Consider the following 22934-nt stretch of genomic DNA (forward strand, 5'->3'; position numbering starts at 1 on the left):
GATTAAGTAGAAGTTCAGTAGATTATGGGAGATGAAATCTCAGGTTATGTGCTAAAAATCAAGAAGAAACATAAGAATAAAATAAAAGAAGAACAACTAGAAATGTGCATTTCCTAAAGAAAATGCACAATGGTTGTGCAGCTAAATTGGTGGAATAAGGAATGAAAAAACTAAAAATAGATGAATGCAGGTCATTATGACTGTGGATTAGAACTGGAGGACCTGCTCTGAAGGAGAATATGTAGTTCTGTGACTGTTGGGCAAATGAAACTCTAGGTGATAACAGACGAATGTGGGTCAGTATAACTGTAAATTAGAACTGCACCAAGTGAGTACATGCAGTTTGGTGGACTTTGGGCAGATGAAATTGTAGGTCTTAGCTGGGGAAAACAATGAACAGGAATCACTTGAAATAAAGAGAGATGAAAACGAACAAATAGGTGAGTGCAGGTCAGTACTGTGGATTACAACCTGTGGACCTGTCCTGAAGTAATACATGCAGTTTGGTGTTTGCTGGAAATAAATGAACTGTATAACTGAATAACAAATAATAGTAATTATAATGGGTGTAAAGAGATATATAAATTAAACAATAAATAAATAAGTGTGAGCCAAGATGAGTGACCTGAAATGGCGCGCATTGGTCAAGCAAAAATACAGTTACTGTAATTTCCAGGCTATTAAATGTATCTGGATGTAAGCCACACCCACTAATTGTTTAAAAGGAAAAATAATTTGTACGCATACAGGCCACACCTGACTATAAGCCACAGTCCCTGTTATATAACATGATATATTTGCACAAAAAGATGTTACACCGAATCTTTTAATTAAATAGGTTACATTATGTACCGCGAACAGTGCTGCAACATGGCAGGAAAAGTCACGAGAGTAAAGCTGCTACCAGTAGCCTAGCCTATATTGTGCTTTGGCTTCAGCTACCCCGCTGCGAGAGCATGAGGTGCTTCGATGAGGTTGTGCTGTCCTCTTCATGCTGAAGCAGTGCAGCCTTTCGAAACCCGTTGCTGATTGTGGATTTTTTGACACTGCTCCACACTGTGGATCCACTGGCAGATTGCGGCCGGTTTTGGTAAATTATTTCTCACCGCTTTTTTTAATCCAAGCATTTTGCTCAACTGGGCGAGCAAAGCACTTTTTCTTATTTACAGTAAGGTTAGATTTCCAGTGTTTTGATTAAACACTCATTTGATTAATAGCTCTAGACAAAAAATAGGAAACCACTTTAAAATTTTTGACAAGAAGATGAATGACCACAAGCCATCAAACCAAGCTGAACTGCTTGAATTTTTGCACCAGGAGTAATAAAGGCATAAAGTTATCCAAAAGCAGTGTGTAAGACTGGTGGAGGAGAACATGATGCCAAGATGCGTGAAAACTGTGATTAAAAAAACATTAATTTAATTCCATCAAATATTGATTTCTGAAGTCTTAAAATTTTATGAATTTAAATTTGTTTTCTTTGCATTATTTGAGGTCTGAAAGCTCTGCATCTTTTTTATTATTTCAGACATTTCTCATTTTCTGCAAATAAATGCTCTAAATGACAATAATTTTTAGTTAGAATTCAGAAGAAATGTTGTGTGTAGTTTATAGATTAAAACAACCAAGTTAATTTTACTCAAGCATTTACCTATAAATAGCAAAATCAGAGAATCTGATTCAGAAACTGAAGTGGTCTCTTAATTTTTTCTAGAGCTGTATATAAATATTAGCCACAGATTAAGATAAGCCGCAGTGATTAAAGCGTGTGAAAAAAGTTGTGGCTTATAACCTGGAAATTACTGTACACATTTGCTCCCTTTTCATTGTGAAGAGAAAACACATATGTATGGTTTGCAGTGTGCAACCATAATAATAACAGGTTGAAAAATTCATGTCTTTTAAGGAAGCACAGAATGGGTGCACAGCTGAATAAGAGGGGAGAGGAGGAAGGATAAGACAACAAAATAAATAAATGTGGGTCAGTGTGGCTGTGGATTAGGACTGGAGGATCTGCCCTGAAGGAGTACATGTAGTTCTAAAAAATGAATGGGAGTGAATAGGAGTAAAAAAAAGGACAAATAGATGAGTGCAGGACAAACACATAGTAAATTTGTTCTTGTGCTCTTCTCCTTTGTATCCACAAGAGTGTGTATCGTTTGAACACATCGGTGTGTAGTCGTTCCACAGAGGATACCTTCTTTTATGTGTTCAATTGTAAACCGTTTTTATCAGTCCTGTCACTGTCTGTCTACCTGCCATGGACTCTAATGCTTCTGAAACAAACTCCATTTCCCATGATACACCTGCACTCAACTCTCCAGACATGCCGGATCACGTGACCCATCGTTGTTCCGGTTCGCCCTCCTACTGATTGCACACACCCGGACTCAGTAGTATAAATAACACTCACGTTCACTCAGTCCTTGCCGGGTATTGAACCTATTTTACAAAGCTCTTCTGCCTTGCGTTTCTTTTGTGTTTTTACTCTTTTGTCGCAGACCATTTTTGACTACTCTTTAGCTTGGTCCTTTGTTTGTTAGCTTTTTTCGGTTCTGGCCTGTTTTTGTATATTGACCATCCCTTTGCTTTGCCCTATTACTCTGTTTTGGATTGCCTGTGTATGATCTCTTTACCTGAACACTGTTTCTGCCCCTGCCTTCCCCTGACTATTCTTTTCTTATACTTTAATAAATTATTTATGTTGTATCCATGCTTGTTTGTTCCATGTTTGGCTTCCGTGACTGTGTAGTAAACTATACAATTTAAAGGACAACTCTGGTGTAAAATGGACTTCAGACTGGGTGACGGGGCATAATTTGCCCTGATAAATTGCTTTTTCCACCGGATTTTAGTAAGGAGACTTGGAGCTGCTTTGAGCCTGGATAATGGTGTAAAAAGCTAATTTATTGCCCCATGTCACCCAGTCTGAAGGGTGTTTGGACAAACTGTTAAAATATCTGGATCTTGGAAAGCTGTGGGAGAACGGAGGTGTGCTATTCAGCAAAGGTAAGTACAATTTTACACTGGAGTTCTCCTTTAAATCAATGCACAATCATAATAATAAGCATATTAAAACAAAACCATATTTGTCATGTCACGCCAAAACATTGTATCTCCGAAGTGTCAACTTTTCAAAAGAAAAAACCCTTTTCTAACTTTTAATGAAAATCAATGTGAAAAGATTTAAATCTAATCAAGATTTGTGAGCTCTTCCATTAGTACACTTTTATTGAAATTGTTTCAAAGCTGCCATGCAAGTCACAAGGTTCTTGAATGACACTGTCAATATAGATCAATGTCTGCGTCATTTTAGATTGAGTCTTAATCTCTTGGTAGAGTCTCCTCCTTTGCTCGCGGTGGACCAGGTGTGGACGTTATTAGCACTAATTGTAAGGCCTGAGTGAGAGTCCCCATTCCGTCAGCGCTGTGTTTGCTCCATCTGTTCTCGCTCCTAGCTATAAGGCTGCTTGGCTCTTATATCATATGGCCACATTCCCACATATTAGACATTTTCTGCTGCTTCAGATTGAACAAACATTCAGCATGAAATCATCTGGGTCAGATCAATCTAACATGCAATTTTTGTTACAGCGTAGTTGTTTAAATGTCATACAAAAGATCTTTTAACATTTACACTGAATTAACACATTGTTGCACAAAGACAGGAATGTTAATCTTCAGTGTAAAGAACTTTGTGTACATTTTATACAGTTTTATTTGACGTGGAAGGTGTTTTAGTGGTTAAATAACACAATTTTTTAAAGATGTTTTTTGTAATAATGTAGCTATTTTGATGTAGATATTTGTAATAATGTAGCTATTTTGATGTAGATATTTATAATAATGTAGCTATTTTGATGTAGATATTTATAATACTGTTACTATTTTGATGTAGATATTTGTAATAATGAAGCTATTTTGATGTAGATATTTGTAATAATGAAGCTATTTTGATGTAGATATTTGTAATAATGAAGCTATTTTGATGTAGATATTTGTAATAATGTAGCTATTTTGATGTAGATTTTTGTAATAATGTAGCTATTTTGATGTAGATATTTATAATACTGTTACTATTTTGATGTAGATATTTGTAATAATGAAGCTATTTTGATGTAGATATTTGTAATAATGAAGCTATTTTGATGTAGATATTTGTAATAATGAAGCTATTTTGATGTAGATATTTGTAATAATGTAGTTATTTTGATTTAGATATTTGTAATAATGTAGCGATTTTGATTTAGATATTTGTAATAATGTAGCGATTTTGATGTAGATATTTATAATACTGTTACTATTTTGATGTAGATATTTGTAATAATGTAGCTATTTTGATGTAGATATTTGTAATAATGTAGCTATTTTGATGTAGATATTTGTAATAATGTAGCTATTTTGATGTAGATATTTGTAATAATGTAGCGATTTTGATGTAGATATTTATAATACTGTTACTATTTTGATGTAGATATTTGTAATAATGTAGCTATTTTGATGTAGATATTTGTAATAATGTAGCTATTTTGATGTAGATATTTGTAATAATGTAGCTATTTTGATGTAGATATTTGTAATAATGTAGCTATTTTGATGTAGATATTTGTAATAATGAAGCTATTTTGATGTAGATATTTGTAATAATGTAGCTATTTTGATGTAGATATTTGTAATAATGTAGCTATTTTGATGTAGATATTTGTAATAATGTAGCTATTTTGATTTAGATATTTGTAATAATGTAGCGATTTTGATGTAGATATTTGTAATAATGTAGCTATTTTGATGTAGATATTTGTAATAATGTAGCTATTTTGATTTAGATATTTGTAATAATGTAGCTATTTTGATGTAGATATTTGTAATAATGTAGCTATTTTGATGTAGATATTTGTAATAATGTAGCGATTTTGATGTAGATATTTATAATACTGTTACTATTTTGATGTAGATATTTGTAATAATGTAGCTATTTTGATGTAGATATTTGTAATAATGAAGCTATTTTGATGTAGATATTTGTAATAATGTAGCTATTTTGATGTAGATATTTGTAATAATGTAGCTATTTTGATTTAGATATTTGTAATAATGTAGCGATTTTGATGTAGATATTTATAATACTGTTACTATTTTGATGTAGATATTTGTAATAATGTAGCTATTTTGATGTAGATATTTGTAATAATGTAGCTATTTTGATGTAGATATTTGTAATAATGTAGCTATTTTGATGTAGATATTTGTAATAATGTAGCGATTTTGATGTAGATATTTATAATACTGTTACTATTTTGATGTAGATATTTGTAATAATGTAGTTATTTTGATGTAGATATTTGTAATAATGTAGCTATTTTGATGTAGATATTTGTAATAATGAAGCTATTTTGATGTAGATATTTGTAATAATGTAGCTATTTTGATGTAGATATTTGTAATAATGAAGCTATTTTGATGTAGATATTTGTAATAATGTAGCTATTTTGATGTAGATATTTGTAATAATGTAGCTATTTTGATGTAGATATTTGTAATAATGTAGCTATTTTGATTTAGATATTTGTAATAATGTAGCGATTTTGATGTAGATATTTGTAATAATGTAGCTATTTTGATGTAGATATTTGTAATAATGTAGCTATTTTGATTTAGATATTTGTAATAATGTAGCGATTTTGATGTAGATATTTGTAATAATGTAGCTATTTTGATGTAGATATTTGTAATAATGTAGCTATTTTGATTTAGATATTTGTAATAATGTAGCGATTTTGATGTAGATATTTGTAATAATGTAGCTATTTTGATGTAGATATTTGTAATAATGTAGCTATTTTGATTTAGATATTTGTAATAATGTAGCTATTTTGATGTAGATATTTGTAATAATGTAGCTATTTTGATGTAGATATTTGTAATAATGTAGCTATTTTGATTTAGATATTTGTAATAATGTAGCGATTTTGATGTAGATATTTGTAATAATGTAGCTATTTTGATGTAGATATTTGTAATAATGTAGCTATTTTGATGTAGATATTTGTAATAATGTAGCTATTTTGATGTAGATATTTGTAATAATGTAGCGATTTTGATGTAGATATTTGTAATAATGTAGCTATTTTGATGTAGATATTTGTAATAATGTAGCTATTTTAATGTAGATATTTGTAATAATGTAGCTATTTTGATGTAGATATTTGTAATAATGTAGTTATTTTGATGTAGATATTTATAATAATGTAGCTATTTTGATGTAGATATTTGTAATAATGTAGCTATTTTGATGTAGATATTTGTAATAATGAAGCTATTTTGATGTAGATATTTGTAATAATGTAGCTATTTTGATGTAGATATTTGTAATAATGAAGCTATTTTGATGTAGATATTTGTAATAATGTAGCTATTTTGATTTAGTTATTTATAATAATGTAGCTATTTTGATGTAGATATTTATAATAATGTAGCTATTTTGATGTAGATATTTGTAATAATGAAGCTATTTTGATGTAGATATTTGTAATAATGTAGCTATTTTGATGTAGATATTTGTAATAATGTAGCTATTTTGATGTAGATATTTGTAATAATGTAGCTATTTTGATGTAGATATTTATAATAATGTAGCTATTTTGATGTAGATATTTATAATAATGTAGCTATTTTGATGTAGATATTTATAATAATGTTGCTATTTTGATGTAGATATTTGTAATAATGAAGCTATTTTGATGTAGATATTTGTAATAATGTAGCTATTTTGATGTAGATATTTGTAATAATGAAGCTATTTTGATGTAGATATTTGTAATAATGTAGCTATTTTGATGTAGATATTTGTAATAATGTAGCTATTTTGATGTAGATATTTGTAATAATGTAGCTATTTTGATGTAGATATTTATAATGTTGCTATTTTGATGTAGATATTTGTAATAATGTAGATATTTTCACATTATATTTATCATATTGTGTCCAATATGTGACGTGTGAACACGAAGGAACCATGGGTCCGCCCCACGTCATGACGCATAGCCCCTGTCTGTCCCAGCTGGCCCGCGTTGGACTGATTGAGCAGCCAGCTGGGACCGGCATAAAAAACATGCCTCAGCTTTCACTTAAGAGACGCTGATGGTGAGAAGAAGGCAAATTAACTTAAAACAGTGAAGTTACACGACTAGAGCCCCACTGGGCTGTTTCTATGTTGGCTTGAGTTTGTTTGGGTGTGGTGAAGGGCGTTTTTTAGCTAAATAAATGTAAAATTTGAGCTCAGTCACTTCCTGTGTCTTTGTCTCTCTGTGCTTCCTGATTACTGGGTCATGGTGGCCACGCCTCTATCCCCAGGAGCACCCCTCAAAATACTTAGCTTAGGGAACTTCGGTAAAGCTTAAGCTATCCACCCTACTGCAGGAAAATATGGTAATGGTAATTAAAATAATTATAGAAAAAATGTATGCACCTTTGACACAGAACAAGAAAAGACACCATGTACAATATAACTTTAGGTCAACCACATTTTTATTAAATCTCAATTTCTGCTAAAATTGTCCACCCTTTAGTGCAGCTTGCAAAACTATGATTTATGTGGCATCTGCAGTCTATAAATATAATAAACAGTCAATCGTAAGTCAAGCTTTGAGGTCCAAAGAGCTCAGTATTCAGATCATGATTAATCCTTTCACACAGGTGAATTGTGTTTATATACATTTGTTTGGAAAGGGCTATTTTTAGCATTCATAATTACACTCTTTCTTTGGACCTTTTGTCTTTAGTGCATTAGTGAGAGTTTAATCCCCTAATATTGTTGTGAAAATGTTTTCCCTGCAGTCGTTTAGCGCCAGCGCTAATGTGTTAATTGCACTGGACAGAAAAGAGAGATCAGGGAACGTTGGAGGCAATTATTGTTCGCCGAGTCAATCAGAAAACTCCCGAAAGACCAGTGTCTCAGAAATCTCTGCACACTTCCCTGTTTATTCAGGTGTTTTTTGATTGGATGCAGCAATCGGGATAAGCCAAACCAAAAGGCAAAACTTGAATAGAGAAGATAATCATCATTGTTTATTTATCGCTAAAATTATCAACACAGAATGCAAGACAGAACAATAATCCACAGTAAACAAACAAAAGCTTACTTCAGATTATCTTTCCCAGAGGGCTTTGCTGGGGGACTTGCTCGCTTCCCAGCTTTAGTAAAAATGTTTCTTGGTGATCTCCAAAGAGGAGATGCTGACGTCATTCACCACCTGGACTTTTGTGATGGTCTTCAGATCCTCGACGCGGTGCTTATACTGCATGATCTTCGTGTTGTCGATGTAAACATGGAAGTTGTCGTTGTCTGAGTAGATTTCGATCTGTTGAAAGAGAAAATAAAGGAAAAAAAAACTTTGTTCAGAATTTGTAATAATTTATTTATACACCTTATGTGTAAAAGTATTGGGACACCAGCACATGTCTTTCCCATCACAATAAATCACCATCAGTGTGTAGTCGCTCCCCTCAGGCTACGTTTCCCTATTTATTCCATTATAATCTACTGTATTGTGTGTTATACTTGTCGGGGTTTAATGTTGCTAAAGGTTGTAGCGAGTATAAATTACATTTATTATCTGCTGCTTAGTGTGGCTTTATATTGATTTAATGCTTCAGTAACTGCTTATGCTCTAAGGCATATATGTGTGAATATACCAAGTGTTAATTTGAAACAAGCTAAATTATCTACCAGTGGATTACAACATTTTAAAAAGATAAAATAACATGAATAACCTTATATTAATCTAACAACCACCACATTAGGCTGAATTTAAGAGAATTTCACTTACTTAAATACACTATATGGACTAACGCATTGGGAAACTTGCTTATGCTTTATTTCTGCTGAAATTAAGTGAGTTTTACAGAAATTAAAGAGAGTTTATTATGCTTTTGTTGGAGTAACTGTGTCTATTGTCCAGAGAGGACCTTCTACTTACATGTTGATATAGTTTATTTGATTAAAACTCTGATCCTAGTTCCACAGCTCAATCTTAAGGGGCTTTGTACTACTGTAACCCAGCCCAGTCCTTAGCATTAGGAATTGTATAATGCCAACAGGTTAATTTGTTGATCTAGTCTGTGAGTCCTGTTCTATTTACAGGGACTAAACATGCAAAATGTGTGCATTTGCACATCACTGTCAGCAAGTAGCAAATATTAGTAATACATTACAAAAATGCACTAGAATATCATTGAAAGGTTACTTTATTTCATTAATTCAGTTCAAAATGTTTCTTTTATTGTTGATGATTGTCTTACAGCCAGTGAAAACCCAAAAAACAGTGTCTCAGAAAATGAGTATATTTTATACAAATCATCACTGATTGTGGAAACTTCACACTCTACCTCAAGACTCTCAAGCTTGAACTGTGTGTCTCTCCACTCTTCCTCCAGACTCTGATACCTTGATTTACAAATGAAATGTAAAATGTACTGATGATCAGTGATGGTTTGGAGAGACATGTCATCTGCTGGTGTTGATCCACTGTTTTATTATCCAGTCCAAAGCCAGTGCAGTATTTTGCTGGAAAATCTTACAGCACTTCATGCGTCCCTCTGCTGATAACAACTTTTATGGAGATGCAGATTTCATTTTCCAGCAGGACTTGGCACACTGCCCACACTGCCAAAACTACCAATTGGTCTTTATAAAATATTCAAATTTTCTGAGATACTGATTTTTGGGTTTTCATTGTCTGTAAGCCATTATCATCAACAATAAAAGAAATAAACGCATAAAATAAATCACTCTGTGTGTAATACATCTTTGTAATATATACATTTCACATTTTGTCACAACTGTGACTGTATTGCTTCACCTGGAAGGGTTCGTCAGTGCCGAAGGGAAAGTTGGAGCACCGTTCCTCATGCCCCCAGCGTTTCCCCATGTACGAGTTGCAGACGATGTCAGACTCGGTGAAGCGGGGGTTGAAATGGAAGGCTATTTTGTCGTCTCGGTCGCAGAGGAAATTGATCTCGAACCTCGGTGAGGCAGAAAGGCAGCGCATTAGTGAAGCTGTAGCAATCAATTAGGAGTCAGAGGCAATAAGGTCTGGCACAATCATGGCTGAAGAAACCAACACAAGAGCCAGAAAAAAATCACTAAAGCAGCTGCATTTGGCTGCGTGCTTCTCCTACCCCTCATCCTACCGTTATTTCCAGATTACTGGGATTCCTGCATGGTTTCCCTGCATGGAAATCCAAACATCTCCTCCCCCGACTAAAAGCCTTGGCTGGTTTCTGCGCTGTCTGTGAAGATCCATAATAAATGAACCGTGCCTGGATCTCACGCCCAAGGGAAAGGCGTCCTACCTATACTAAATGAATTGTCACATGCATGCTCGTCACATTAGCGTCCACCACTCTCCTTAATAATCCCGCTTGTTCCTATAATTGTCTGCATTGGGAGCGTTTCTTACATCTGCCGTGATAAATGGGCTTTCCACCACTGGACAGGATGAATTATTTACTCCTCCGAGTTATTAACTACTCCTGTTCCTTAGATTCTGTTTTGGAAGGAATTTAGGAGAAAATAAACGACCTTTAGCAGGAATTAGGGACTGTCTCTTTGAAATATCGCTGCGGTTCAATCGTAAGTTGACTTCATTAGATTTATACACCGGACCCGCATCATTGTGTATTCTGTTTCTAGCTTTGAGGTCAGAATCCATTCCACTGATATTCCCCCCTGGCACCACGATTTTCCTATTCCAGATTAAAACGTTTGAAGGGTGGAAAAAAGCCGTTTGATGTGCACAGCATGTATACAGAAGCAACACTCATGCATACGGATGACCCTAAAGGTTTTGGCTAAAATCAAATTTCCAGATGATTGCATTGCACTGGTGCGTTCTGTACAGTGAGGGACGCAGCCACTTTCATCTGCTGCGATCCTCGCAGGTCGGAGAAAATACATTCAGTCGGCCCCGTGGCCTTGAAAAAGAAATAGCGCTTAGCTCAAGCACGCATTTCCTCAATCAGATTCCAGACGATTTCCATTCAGAGATTTCTCCAAAGACCTGCGGTCAAAGCTGGAGATGATTATGGATCTCCCGTTAATCCCTTAATCCTGTGGTTCAGGATAGTTCAGGACCCCAGCCCTGGACTTACTTGCTGGCCTCTAAGGGGGTCTCTCCTTTTAGGATGACGCTCCATCCTGGACACAGTCCATCGGGACAGGAGGCCTCAAACTGCAAGAGAATATTAAAATTGAGCAATTTAGAGACAATTGAAAAAGTTCATTCTTCATTGAATACTTTGGTTGGGATCACTTCAGCTGATTAAGACAATTTAATGCAAAAAAAACGTTAGAATATTCGAACAATAGATTATTAGAGGCATGCACACTTTAAGTTTAAGCAGCTATTAATATTATTATTATTATTTGGGTGGTGGGTCATTTATTCTAATCACTGCAGTGATTAGCACTGATTAGCATGGCGGTGTTGTATGGGGTGTTAGTATATGTTGTGCTGGTATGAGTTAATCAGGCACAGCAGTGCTGCTGGAGTTCTTAAACATCTTAGGGCCCTATTTTAGCTTTATTTAGACAAGCCGTCAACTATACAACAGGCCAATCAAAAGAGCCAATCAGTGTGCTGGTTTTGCCAGAAAATGGAGGTAGGCCAAGTTGCTAGAAGAAAAGCTTCGAATCGTTGTGGAGATCTGTGCATGTGCAGCAGCATCACCAAACTGTGTTTGTCATACAAATCATACAAATAAAACAAACTACAGGCATTGCACTGGAAAAATGTGAATTGGTTAATTTTATTAAAGTGAATTGACTGAATGAACTGAGGTGGGCCTTTAAATTGTGCCTTATGTTTGGGTAGTGCAAAAATGACGAGTAAAATCTACATCCCTCTCATTGGCTTTCAGCAAAGTATATTTGTATGTTGGGTGCCCCTTCCCCTCCATCAGTGTGTAGTCATTCCCCCAAGCTACCTTCCCCTATGTATGCAGTTGTACTTTACTGTATATTGTTTTGTATCATAATTGCCTGCTTTTAATGTTAACCCTTTACCACTATGCTACTGCTGTGTGGTTTTGGGTTGGCTGAATGCTACAATGATCACTTATGCACTAAAACCAATTATGTCTTTAGTATTTGTGAAGATACTAGGTGTTAATTCAGTTCAGAATCCAAGATGGCCGCACCAACACCAACATCAACAGTATCAACATTGAAACCTGTGAGCAGTTGTACACATAGGAATCAACCCAGAATACTAAAAGCACATTTTCTATTTAATATACTTTATGATAATACACATTATATATATTTTCTCTGTATTTCTATAAAATAGATTTTTAAGCATGTATTTTAGTTGCTAGAACAAATATATAGAGTCATTAAATTCTGCTTAAAGTGCACTTTAGTGTGTTCTTTTCCCAGTAACATTAGGGTGTACACAGACAGTATGTACATAAATACGCAGTAGTAATAGTACTTTTACAATTTACTTCAAGTGTATTAAAAATTATGTTTAAAAAAAAAAAAAACACATACTTAAATCTACTGAAGTTTGCAGAAGTTTTACGAAAAAAGCACTCAAAAGAAAAAATATAGCTTAATTACAATAAATTATATACTTAAATTGTTCTAAGTACATTTATTATGTATTTAAGTGCTTAATAATTTTAATGCTAAAAGTATTTAATTTTTCATGTTAAGTATACATTTAAAAAATATACTTCCTTTACAAGGGTAGTCTTGAACTACACAGCCCTTTTAAATGGAAATTGTCCATCGAAATTAAAATATAGGCTTTATTTCCTGACTCTTTAACTGGAACAACATCAACTTGGATGTGATATCTTACACAACTTTGACATCCAACATCTAAGGCAAATTGAATGCGGCATATGGCTGTTCCAAGCCCCACTGGCACTGATACAGGGTACATTAACTAATTATTTTTAAAATTCTATGTTAAAATATGGATATTTAATTGAGACCTTCATTGTCTTCTAATATGATTAATCTAATGTAATGTTATTAGTTCTTGGCAGTAGACTATGTCTATATCACATTAAATAATCTTCAATTAATCATATTTAACAGCTTGCATTTCAGAAGACAGATCCTTTCTTTCTGTCAACATATTCTATCAGCACATTTGTAGTCAGAGAGACAAACAGAGGGATGCATCCAATGAAAAACCATACACTCATCAAGCATTAACCTTATGACCTTCCTGTTTCTGCACCCATTATCTATTTTTCAGCTCTACTGATCATATAAGACACTTTGTAGTTCTATAGCTATAATTATAGACTGTAGTCCTGCATTTGTTTCTCTGCATACGTCATTATTATTATCCTTATTTCACCCTGTTCTTCAATACTCAGGACCTCACAGGAGAGAAAACCACCACAGAGCAGCTGTTATTAATATTATTATTTGGTTGGTGGGTCATTATTATTCTCAGCACTGCAGTGATTAGCACTGATTAGCATGGCGGAGGTGTATGAGGTGTTAGTGTGTGTTGTGCTAGTATGAGTTGATCAAACACAGCAGTGCTGGTGGAGTTTTTAAACATCTTAGAGCCCTATTTTAAAAATATTTAAGGGAGCCGTCAACCATGCATTTGATTTATTGTGTTTCTTTGCTTTTGTAACGGCAGGAAAAGTATGTTTTGCCCGGCTCGAAGCACACAAAAGTCATGTACTAATACTCTTAATTAATCATGGGTGTGTATTGGGTGCAACATGAAATAAATCAATCAGCATGCCACTTGCCAGTCCCTTTTAAGAGCCAGTTGTGCTCTGACTTTGGCAGATTGCTATTTTAAAGGTGCAGCTACCAGGAAACTGACTTACTTGTTTACACTTGTTCATTCTGTTTATTGTTAATGTAAAAAGTTTGCGTAGCTGCGAACAGGCATGTGCTATGGGTTTATGCACTGCTGTGTGTGTATGTGTGTGTTATAAGAGGGGAGTGTACACATGTTGGTGAAGTGCCTGTTGACAATTTACTGCCAAGATAGCAATGAACGTCTGACTGTTGACATGTGTCTAGGTTGTTTTCAGTCAGTGGAGCACCTGTGTTTTCTGTTGCCAAGATACAGGAGCAATATGCCAGAAATTTACCTGAACACACCTTACTTCCAGACCACCACACCCATCACAGCAGATACACTGCCTGTCCACATAGACGCTAATATTTATTTGGACCGCAATTTAGCTTTGATTGCAGCACACATTCACTGTGGAATTTTTTTGATAAGCTTCTGCAATAAATTATTTCAATCTAGTGTTGCATTAATTTTTCACCAAGATCTTGCAGCAGCATTGATGATGGTAGAGTCTGACCACTGCACAAAGCAGCACTTCTCCATCCAGCACATCCCAAAGATTCTCAATGAGGTTAAGATCTGGACTCTGTGGTGAACAATTCATGTGTAAAAATGATGATCTGATGCTCCCTGAGCCCTGAATCACTCTTTCACAATCCCATCCCCATAAATCCTGACATTGTTCATCATCTTGGAATATGGCCGTGCCATCAGAGAAGAAAAAATCCATTGATGCAGGAATAACCTGGTCTATATTCAGTATATTCAAGTAGTCAGCTGACCTCATTCTTTCAGCACATACTGTTGCTGAACCAAGACCTGCAGACCAACTGCAGAATCAATCACACATCATTTACTTACTTAAATCCAGGTGGCGACTTTTATTTGGTCAGACAATGTACTACATTCACAAGTGCTTTTGCTATTTAAACTATGCAGACGGAAGGCATTACAGAAGGCATGAAAGTTGCCTTGGGCACAGTGTACCTTAAACTAGAGCCCCTAGTGCCACTGCTAGACGTATGAAAGGGATTAAAAAGACTATGATATTATTAAGTATCAACTGGTTAAGATATAACACAGGTCAGGTCTTGACCTTGAATTCAGTTTCCTGCCCTGGGTTTCATTTCTAATGGAAGGTAACTGAACTGGTAATATTATTAACTACAAATAAACCATTAGGAAGTGTATTTAAATTCTTAAATTATATGAACTGGAAAATGGCTTTGATATATGGTTATTTACTGTCTTTTTTATTGAAAAAGCTGAAGATATCTTCTACAGCTACGCAACTCTGTATCCACATCAATAGAGGCACGGTGATTCTGAATCCACAAAGCCTCCAGGATTCAAAGCTAGCCACATCGATTCATGTTTGCCCACAGGAAAACATTATTCATAGCAGATCTTTTATGTTGAAAATTGTTCTTTGAAATCATTTGCCCTATTATGTCAAGGTATATGCCGTCTACCACTCGCCATTATGAAAGGAAAGCATGACTATCAAAGCACACATCTGCTGGACCCGGGAACACGACCACATAGTGACGGTTCAGGATGTAGCTTCATGGAGGTAAATGCTCAGGTTGTCATGGCATCAGCAATCGGTCCAGTGATCTGAGAGACAGGTCAGAGATGAATTGCGATGAGAGGAATGCACAGTATGTCACATACTGACTCATCCGCTATATATGATATGTCTATTTATACTTATCCCACACCAGCAGAGAATTGCTTAGATTAGATAAAGATGGCGAAAAGCATCATGCTCCCAGCATGACTACAATGAAGGTGCCAATTTGAGGTTTCTTGAGATAAAGCCTTTTATAGTTTATACACTCTAGATACAGTACAAGCCAAAAGTTTGGACACACCTTCTTTTTCAATGCGTTTTCTTTATTTTCATGACTATTTACATTGTAGATTCTCACTGAAGGCATCAAAACTATGAATGAACACATGTGGAGTTTTATGTACTTAACAAAAAATGAGCTGAACCTCCACAGTGACCGGACCTGAACCCAATCCAGATGGTTTGGGGTGAGCTGGAGCACAGAGTGAAGAAGGCAAAGGGGCAACAAGTGCTAATAAACACCTCTGGGAACTCCTTCCTTCAAGACTGTTGGAAAACCATTTCAGGTGAACACCTGTTGAAGCTCATTGAGAGAATGATGCCAAGAGTGAGCAAAGCAGTAATCAATGCAAAGGGTGGCTATTTAAAAGAAACTAGACTTTCTTTAGTTATTTCACCTTTTTTAAGTTCATAACTACATAAGTTAAGTACATAACTCCACGTGTTCCTTTATAGTTTTGATGCCTTCAATGAGAATCTACAATGTAAATAGTCATGAAAAAAAAAGAAAAAGATTGAAAAAGAGAAGGAGTGTCCAAACTTTTGGCCTGTACTGTATGGTTGAACATGATTAGAGATCTAAAAGAAAATTTTAATGCTTTATAATACAGCCTGTGTTTTAGAGGGTAAGTTCCCTTTTCTTCTCTGGATGAACCAGTACAATAATGGCAAAAATACTTACCAGGTCTTACAAATACTTAAATGTTGGTTTAAATAAAGAAGATGAGAACCAGAAACAATATATTATTATTATTATTATTATTATTATTATTATTATTATTATTATTATTATTATTTTATTTTATTTTTTATTTTTTATTATTTATTTTTTTTTTTTAAACACTCATTTTAATCTTTGTTCATGGACGTTATGAAGGCTTCATTCCAGTCAAACTGCAGGAATTTATTATTCTAATATATTTTAAATGAGTTTGCATAAAAAGATTTTTTTAATTTTTGAAAAGATTTATGCTTTTAAAAATTTTGAAGAAAACATACGTTATGGTTATGTCAAGACTAAAATACAATAATATTTATATATCTTCAATAACAACCAGTAATGCTGAGATTTTAAAGAAAATGTATTTATTAATAGACATAAACCACAAGGTTTCTTGTTTCTGGTTGTTCTTATGTTCTTTATTTATACCTACCTGTAGGACCCGGTAGGTATTTTGAATGTACTGGTTCATCCAGAGAAATTACACCATAAATAAAACGTGGGCTGTATTATAAAGCCTTACCAAGAAAATAATGGCAGTAATCCTGAGGTCAGAAACTGACCACTGACTGTAACGTTATCAATAAGGAGTTCAGCCAATGATTGAAATATCAATATGAAATCTTGACCAGCATTAACATAGATAAAGATGATCCGTGCAGAGACTGAAGAGAACTCAAGCCAAATATCATAACCAAGCAGTTTCTGGATCAGTTTCTCTGATTTTGCTATTTATAGGTATATATTTGAGTAAAATGAACATTGTTGTTTTATTCTATAAACTACAGACAGCATTTCTCCCAAAATCCAAATAAAAATATTGTCATTTAGAGCATTTATTTGCAGAAAATGAGAAATGGCTAAAATAACAAAAAAGATGCAGAGCTTTCAGACCTCAAATAATGCAAAGAAAACAAGTTTATATTCATAAAGTTTTAAGAGTTCAGAAATCAATATCTGGTTTTAATCACAGTTTTTTTCATGCATCTTGGCATGATCTCCTCCACCAGTCTTACACACTGCTTTTGGATAACTTTATGCCTTTACTTCTGGTGCAAAAAGTCAAGCAGTTCAGGTTGGTTTGATGGCTTGTGGTCATCCATTTTCCTCTTGATTATATTCCAGAGGTTTTCAATTTGGTAAAATCAAAGAAACTCATCCTTTTTAAGTCTCTTATTTTTTTCAGTGCTGTATGTAGCTGAAACAGGAATGAGCCTAGTGCATCCCAAATGTATCAACATTAACATTTTAAAAGAACATTATAGTCATTATGGCTTTTAGAAAAGTGTGTTTTGGGAGGGAGGTTGTGCACCATAGGGCTTTTTTCCTTATTGGCATTTTTCCCCTTTTATTAGTTTTACTTTTATACTTTGAGTAATTTTAAAACAGTACTTTTTCACTTTTACTTAACCCTTAGAACCCTACGGACGGATTTTTCGTCCAGAATCGCACTTTGTGTTCTCAGCTTAATTACTCAGGAATCCCTTCACACATAAACATAATCCATATATGATTACAAAGGGCGGAACTTACTCTTTCCAAAAACAATAATAACAATTCTAATAACATCCCAATGCAGTAAAGCTAAATCTACAAGAAACCCATTGAGAAAAACACCTAAAAAAGTGAGATCTCCTTCCCCAACCAATATTATTTACCTTTAGTGCTTCAAACATATTTATATGTTTTAAATCAAATAATATCAGTTAATAAAGACTCAAAAGTGTCCACAGAAAAAGTGTGAAACTACCTGCTTTACTCAAACTAAAGCTAGGTATGGTGTGCGCACTACTTTATATAGTTTTTTACTTGCACATTTTTACTTGTAAATAGTTATTTTGCACTAAACATTTTTATTGATTTAGACTAAAAAGTTTATATTTTTGTATATAGTTTTCTTTGTGTGTCCTGATCAAAATACTGAAAGGCATAGGCTGCTCTGAGTGTCAGGTTTTTAGTATCTACAGGTGTGATTATCAAGAAAAATAAATCCATCTGATAGTCTCTCTCCATGTTTTTTGTTAAAGTAATAATTAATAAACCATGTAATAAACTGAATCATTAATATTCTTATGCTTTCAACTCATAAACACTCTATTCTAACTATTCTAACATTTTTGAAAAGATATCTTAGGTGTGAATATATTTAAAGTCTATAAATTTAAAAATAAGTTAAAAAAAAAAAAAAAAAAACAGGCGCTTGGTACAATTTGGACCAAAACATGATCAGTTCCAGGAAAATATAACAATTCTGCTTCCTTTTACATTTTAAATGATTATATTTTTGAGCAGCCGTATGGCTTCTGGAGTAAAAGAGATCAGGGCATGTGTCTGTCTGATATAATTACTGTGTTATAAGACCTGAAAGAGGAACTGAAAACAAAAACGGAGAAAAAACACACCAAAACAGCCTAGAGTTCAAAGGGTTAAAGAGTAAAAAGCTTGAGCTGATACTTCAACCATCTATACATTAATCTGAGTAATAGATGTGAATACTTTTGGCACCATTGTCAAAGAGATGGGAAAGAGAAAAAAAAGCCACACTGCACAACCTGTTTTCCATCCAGTCAGTTTGAAAAAAAAAAATAGCCATTAGCACATGCCGTATTTGAATTTAAGTGCATTGTTGCATTGGTGGAATGATAATAATTATTTCTTCACTGAGGCCTGAAATAGGTATTAAAATGCATTCAATTAAATATAAGTTTTTAAAAAAGTGTGTATGACCCCTGCTAACATCCCACCGCAGTAGATCTGCATGTGATTAATGCTTTATAGTGCATTATTCAATTCTCTCTGCTCTTCCTTTCAGAATAATATATCCGGCAAACAGGAAAATGACCATTATTATAGAGGTAGAAAGCTGTCTGCTTCAAACCCCATATATTAACCCCCTTCAAATTTGCAGTGATCTCAGGTATTCTGAAGGTAATGGTGGGATGGCGCAGGCCTGCTTTGGCATTCTCACTGCTATCGGCACTGCAGGACAGAGCGTAATTAAACATTCATCAGTCCGGCATTCAGACTGAGAGAAGGGCGAGATAGGGAGAGATACAGGGGAGACAAAGAGGCATACATTTTACTTTTTCCAATAAATAATTATACACAGATCTAGCATAACATTATGATGACCATCTATCTTGTTTATTTTTCCAGCTCCACTCATCGTATGGGGGCACCTTTAAGGTCTATAATAATTACGGACTGTAGTCCTGTATCTATTTCTGTATCTGCAAACTTTATTATTATTCTCATTTCACCCTGTTCTTCAATACTCAGAACCCAACAGGAGAGAAAAAACACCACAGAGCAGCTACTATTATTGTTATTTGGGTGGAGGATCATTATTACCTCAGCACTGCAGTGATAAGCACTGATTAGCATGGTGGTGGTGTATAATGTGTTAGTAGTGTGTGTTGTGCTGGTGGTACAGTGAGTGGATCAGATACAATGCAGCAGTGCTGCTGGAGTTTTTAAACACTGGACAACCTAAACACTGCTCCACCTTGTAGATAAAGTAAAGTCAGAGACAGAGGCTCTGAATCTGTTGCTGCACTGTTGCTTACAGTGTTGGTCATTCTGTAGTCTTTTATTAGGAGGCACAGCATGATGCCCACAGGACCCACATCATTGTTTAAGAGCTCTAGCAGCACTGCTGTATCTGTTCTTTGGTGGTCTATTCTGTGAGCATTGGAGAACAGGGTGAAAAAAGGATAATAATAATAAAGTATACAGAGAAACTGATGCAATACTTCAGTCTGTACTTATAGAACTTCATATGATCAATGGAGCTGAATAAAATGACTAATAGATGTAGATACAAGTACAGTATGTGGACATAATGTTACTTGATTGGTGTATATCAAACATTTCTCTCTTTTCTGAAAACTAATTTGGGAAAAAATATTTTATCTAGACTTACATAGCTCTGGAAAAAATAAGAGACCATTTAAAAATGATGAATTTCTTTGATTTTACCAAATTGAAAACCTCTGGAATATAATCAAGAAGAAGATAGATGATCAAGTCATCAAACCAAGCTGAACTTGAGCTTGAATTTTTGCACTGGGAGTGGCATAAAGTTATCCAAAAGCAGTGTGTAAGACTGGTGGAGGAGAACATACCAAGATGCATGACTAATGTGATTACAAAACAGGGTTATTCCACCAAATATTGATTTCTGAACTCTTAAAACTTTTTTTTTTTTTTGCATTATTTGGGGTCTAAAAACTTTGCATCTTTTTTGTTATTTCAGCCATTTCTCATTTTTTGCATATAAATGCTCTAAATGAATAAATATTTATTTGGAATTTGGGAGAAATGTTGTTCGTAGTTTATAGAATAAAACAACAATATTCATTTTACTCAAACATAAACCTATAAATAGCAAAATCAGAGAAACTGATTCAGAAACTGAAGAGGTCTCTTATTTATTGTTTCCAGAGCTGTATTTCATTAATAATGAAGCCAAGGAAAATAACAGTAAAGAAAATCAGAGATTTTTATCAAAAAGGAGAATACGGTCGATCTATGGATATTGGTTGTGAGCGCTCACTTAATGCAAAACCCCCACACTTCAAAATCCACTCACACTCACTTCACACAGACCATTGTGTGGAGAACCATCATTTCTATAATGAAGGTCTATTACTTAACCACGTCCCTACTGCACTGATGATCATCTGCTCGTCGCAGCTCATCCACGGGCTGCAGTGATGGTAACACGAGTAAGCAGGCCCTCCTAACGCGGACCCCTGGGTAGGGCAGGTAATTGAACTATGAACGACCACCATAGCTCACGCACAACAGAATGAGCCAATTTGCTTTGATTGTGTCTGCAGTGGAGCTCCGTTTTCTTACCCGTAATGTCATCTCGTCTGCGGCGTCTCAAGGCTCTGTGTATCGATCAGCTGTCCAGCAGGGCCTGTTTTGGAGAGGCATGGTCATTTAAAGAGAGCGGGGCACCACGTGAGCTCACGGCTTTACTGGGGCTGGGGAGAGTGGGATCACGAGGGGGCGGTGGCCTATTGTCTGAGCTGAGTGGTCCAAAACACTCCCAAAACACTCACTCTCTCTCACACACATACACACACACATACACACACTCACATACACTCACACACATTCATACACACACTTAGTCCAGGCATGCTGCTCATGTGCATCTGAGCTGGCTTGGACTACTAGTTTGGTTCCAAAATGGTATGTTATCAAATCTGCAGACACCCTTTTTAATGAATGTATTCAGCTACTTTGAGTTGCATCCATTGCTGACACAAATGTGCAAATGCACACACCATGCACAGCTTTCTTATCCTTGTAAAGAAGTACTACCGATAGAATATCTGGCATCTGGGATGATGCAGCTTCCTCATAATCTAATGGGATGAGCTGGAAATTTAGGGATGAGTTGGGAATTTGGGGGATGAGCTGGAAATGTGAGGATGAGTTGTACTGGGAATTTGGGCATGGGTTGGGAATTTGGGAATGTTTTGGAAATTTGGTGTTGAATTGGGAATTTGGGGATGAGTTGGAAATTTGAGGTTGAACTGGGAATTTGATGAGCTGAGAACTTGTGGATGAGTTGGAAATTGGTATTTAGGGATAAGTTGTAAAATTGGCATGAGTTGGAAATTTGGTGATGAGCTAGGAATTTGAGGATGAGCTGGGATTTAGGGATGAGCTCAGAATTTTTAATAATGAGTTGGGAAATTAGGGATGAATTGGGAATTTGCTAATGAGTTGGAAATTTGGAGAGGATCTGTAAATTTGGTGATGAGTTGGAAATTTGGGGTTGAGTTGGAAACTTGGGTATGAGTTGGGAATTTGGGTATGAGCTAGAAATCTGAGGATGAGCTGGAAATTTGAGGATGAATTGGGAATTTGGAGATGAGTTGGAGATTTGGTGATGAGTTGAGAAATTTGGTGATGAGTTGGAAATTTTGGGATGAGTTGGAAATTTGGAGATAAGTTGGAAATGTGAGGATGAGTTGTGCTGGGAATTCGGGCATGGGTTGGGAATTTGGGGATGTTCTGGAAATTTGGTGGTGAATTGGGAATTTGGGGATGAGCTGGACATTTGGGGATGAGTTGGAAATTTGAGGTTGAACTGGGAATTTGATGAGCTGAGAACTTGTGGATGAGTTGGGAATTGGTATTTAGGGATAAGTTGTAAAATTGGCATGAGTTGGAAATTTAGTGATGAGCTAGGAATTTGAGGATGAGCTAGAAATTTGAGGATGAGCTGGGGATTTAGGGATGAGCTCAGAATTTTTAGTAATGAGTTGGGAAATTAGGAGAGGATCTAGAAATTTGGCAATGAGTTGGGAATTTGGGGTTGAGTTGGGAACTTGGGTGTGAGTTGGGAATTTGGGGATGAGCTAGAAATTTGGTGATGAATTGGGAATTTGGAGATAAGTTGGAAATTTGGTGATGAGCTGGAAATTTGGTGTTGAGTTGGAAATTTGGTGATGAGTTGGAAATTTAGGAAAGAGCTGGAAATTTGGGATGAGTTGAACATTTT

At 35.1% G+C, this 22934-nt stretch overlaps 2 protein-coding genes across 3 annotated transcripts in view; one reads left to right on the forward strand and one right to left on the reverse strand.

The window, feature by feature from the left end:
* Positions 1–22934, forward strand: part of chst12a (carbohydrate (chondroitin 4) sulfotransferase 12a) — a 458541-nt gene that overhangs the window by 57847 nt on the left and 377760 nt on the right. The window lies entirely within an intron of this gene.
* On the reverse strand, positions 8048–21375 carry grifin (galectin-related inter-fiber protein). Its single transcript, XM_022683385.2, has 4 exons — positions 21272–21375; positions 11152–11231; positions 9861–10023; positions 8048–8360 (listed from the first exon to the last, which is right to left on the reverse strand). Exons 1-4 carry the CDS (start codon positions 21281–21283, stop codon positions 8196–8198), a joined length of 420 nt encoding a protein of 139 aa, XP_022539106.2. The 5' UTR covers positions 21284–21375; the 3' UTR covers positions 8048–8195.

The sequence above is a fragment of the Astyanax mexicanus genome, chromosome 3, assembly GCF_023375975.1.
Source record: "Astyanax mexicanus isolate ESR-SI-001 chromosome 3, AstMex3_surface, whole genome shotgun sequence".
NCBI classification, from domain to species: Eukaryota; Metazoa; Chordata; class Actinopteri; order Characiformes; family Acestrorhamphidae; genus Astyanax; species Astyanax mexicanus.

Excerpts from the sequence above, each read along its gene's own strand:
- grifin (XM_022683385.2), bottom strand. Across the intron at positions 10,024-11,151 it reads ACCCCCTTAGAGGCCAGCAA|GTTCGAGATCAATTTCCTCT; the intron begins GTAAGTCCAGGG and ends TGCCTCACCGAG. Across the intron at positions 8,361-9,860 it reads GCACTGACGAACCCTTCCAG|ATCGAAATCTACTCAGACAA; the intron begins GTGAAGCAATAC and ends CTCTTTCAACAG.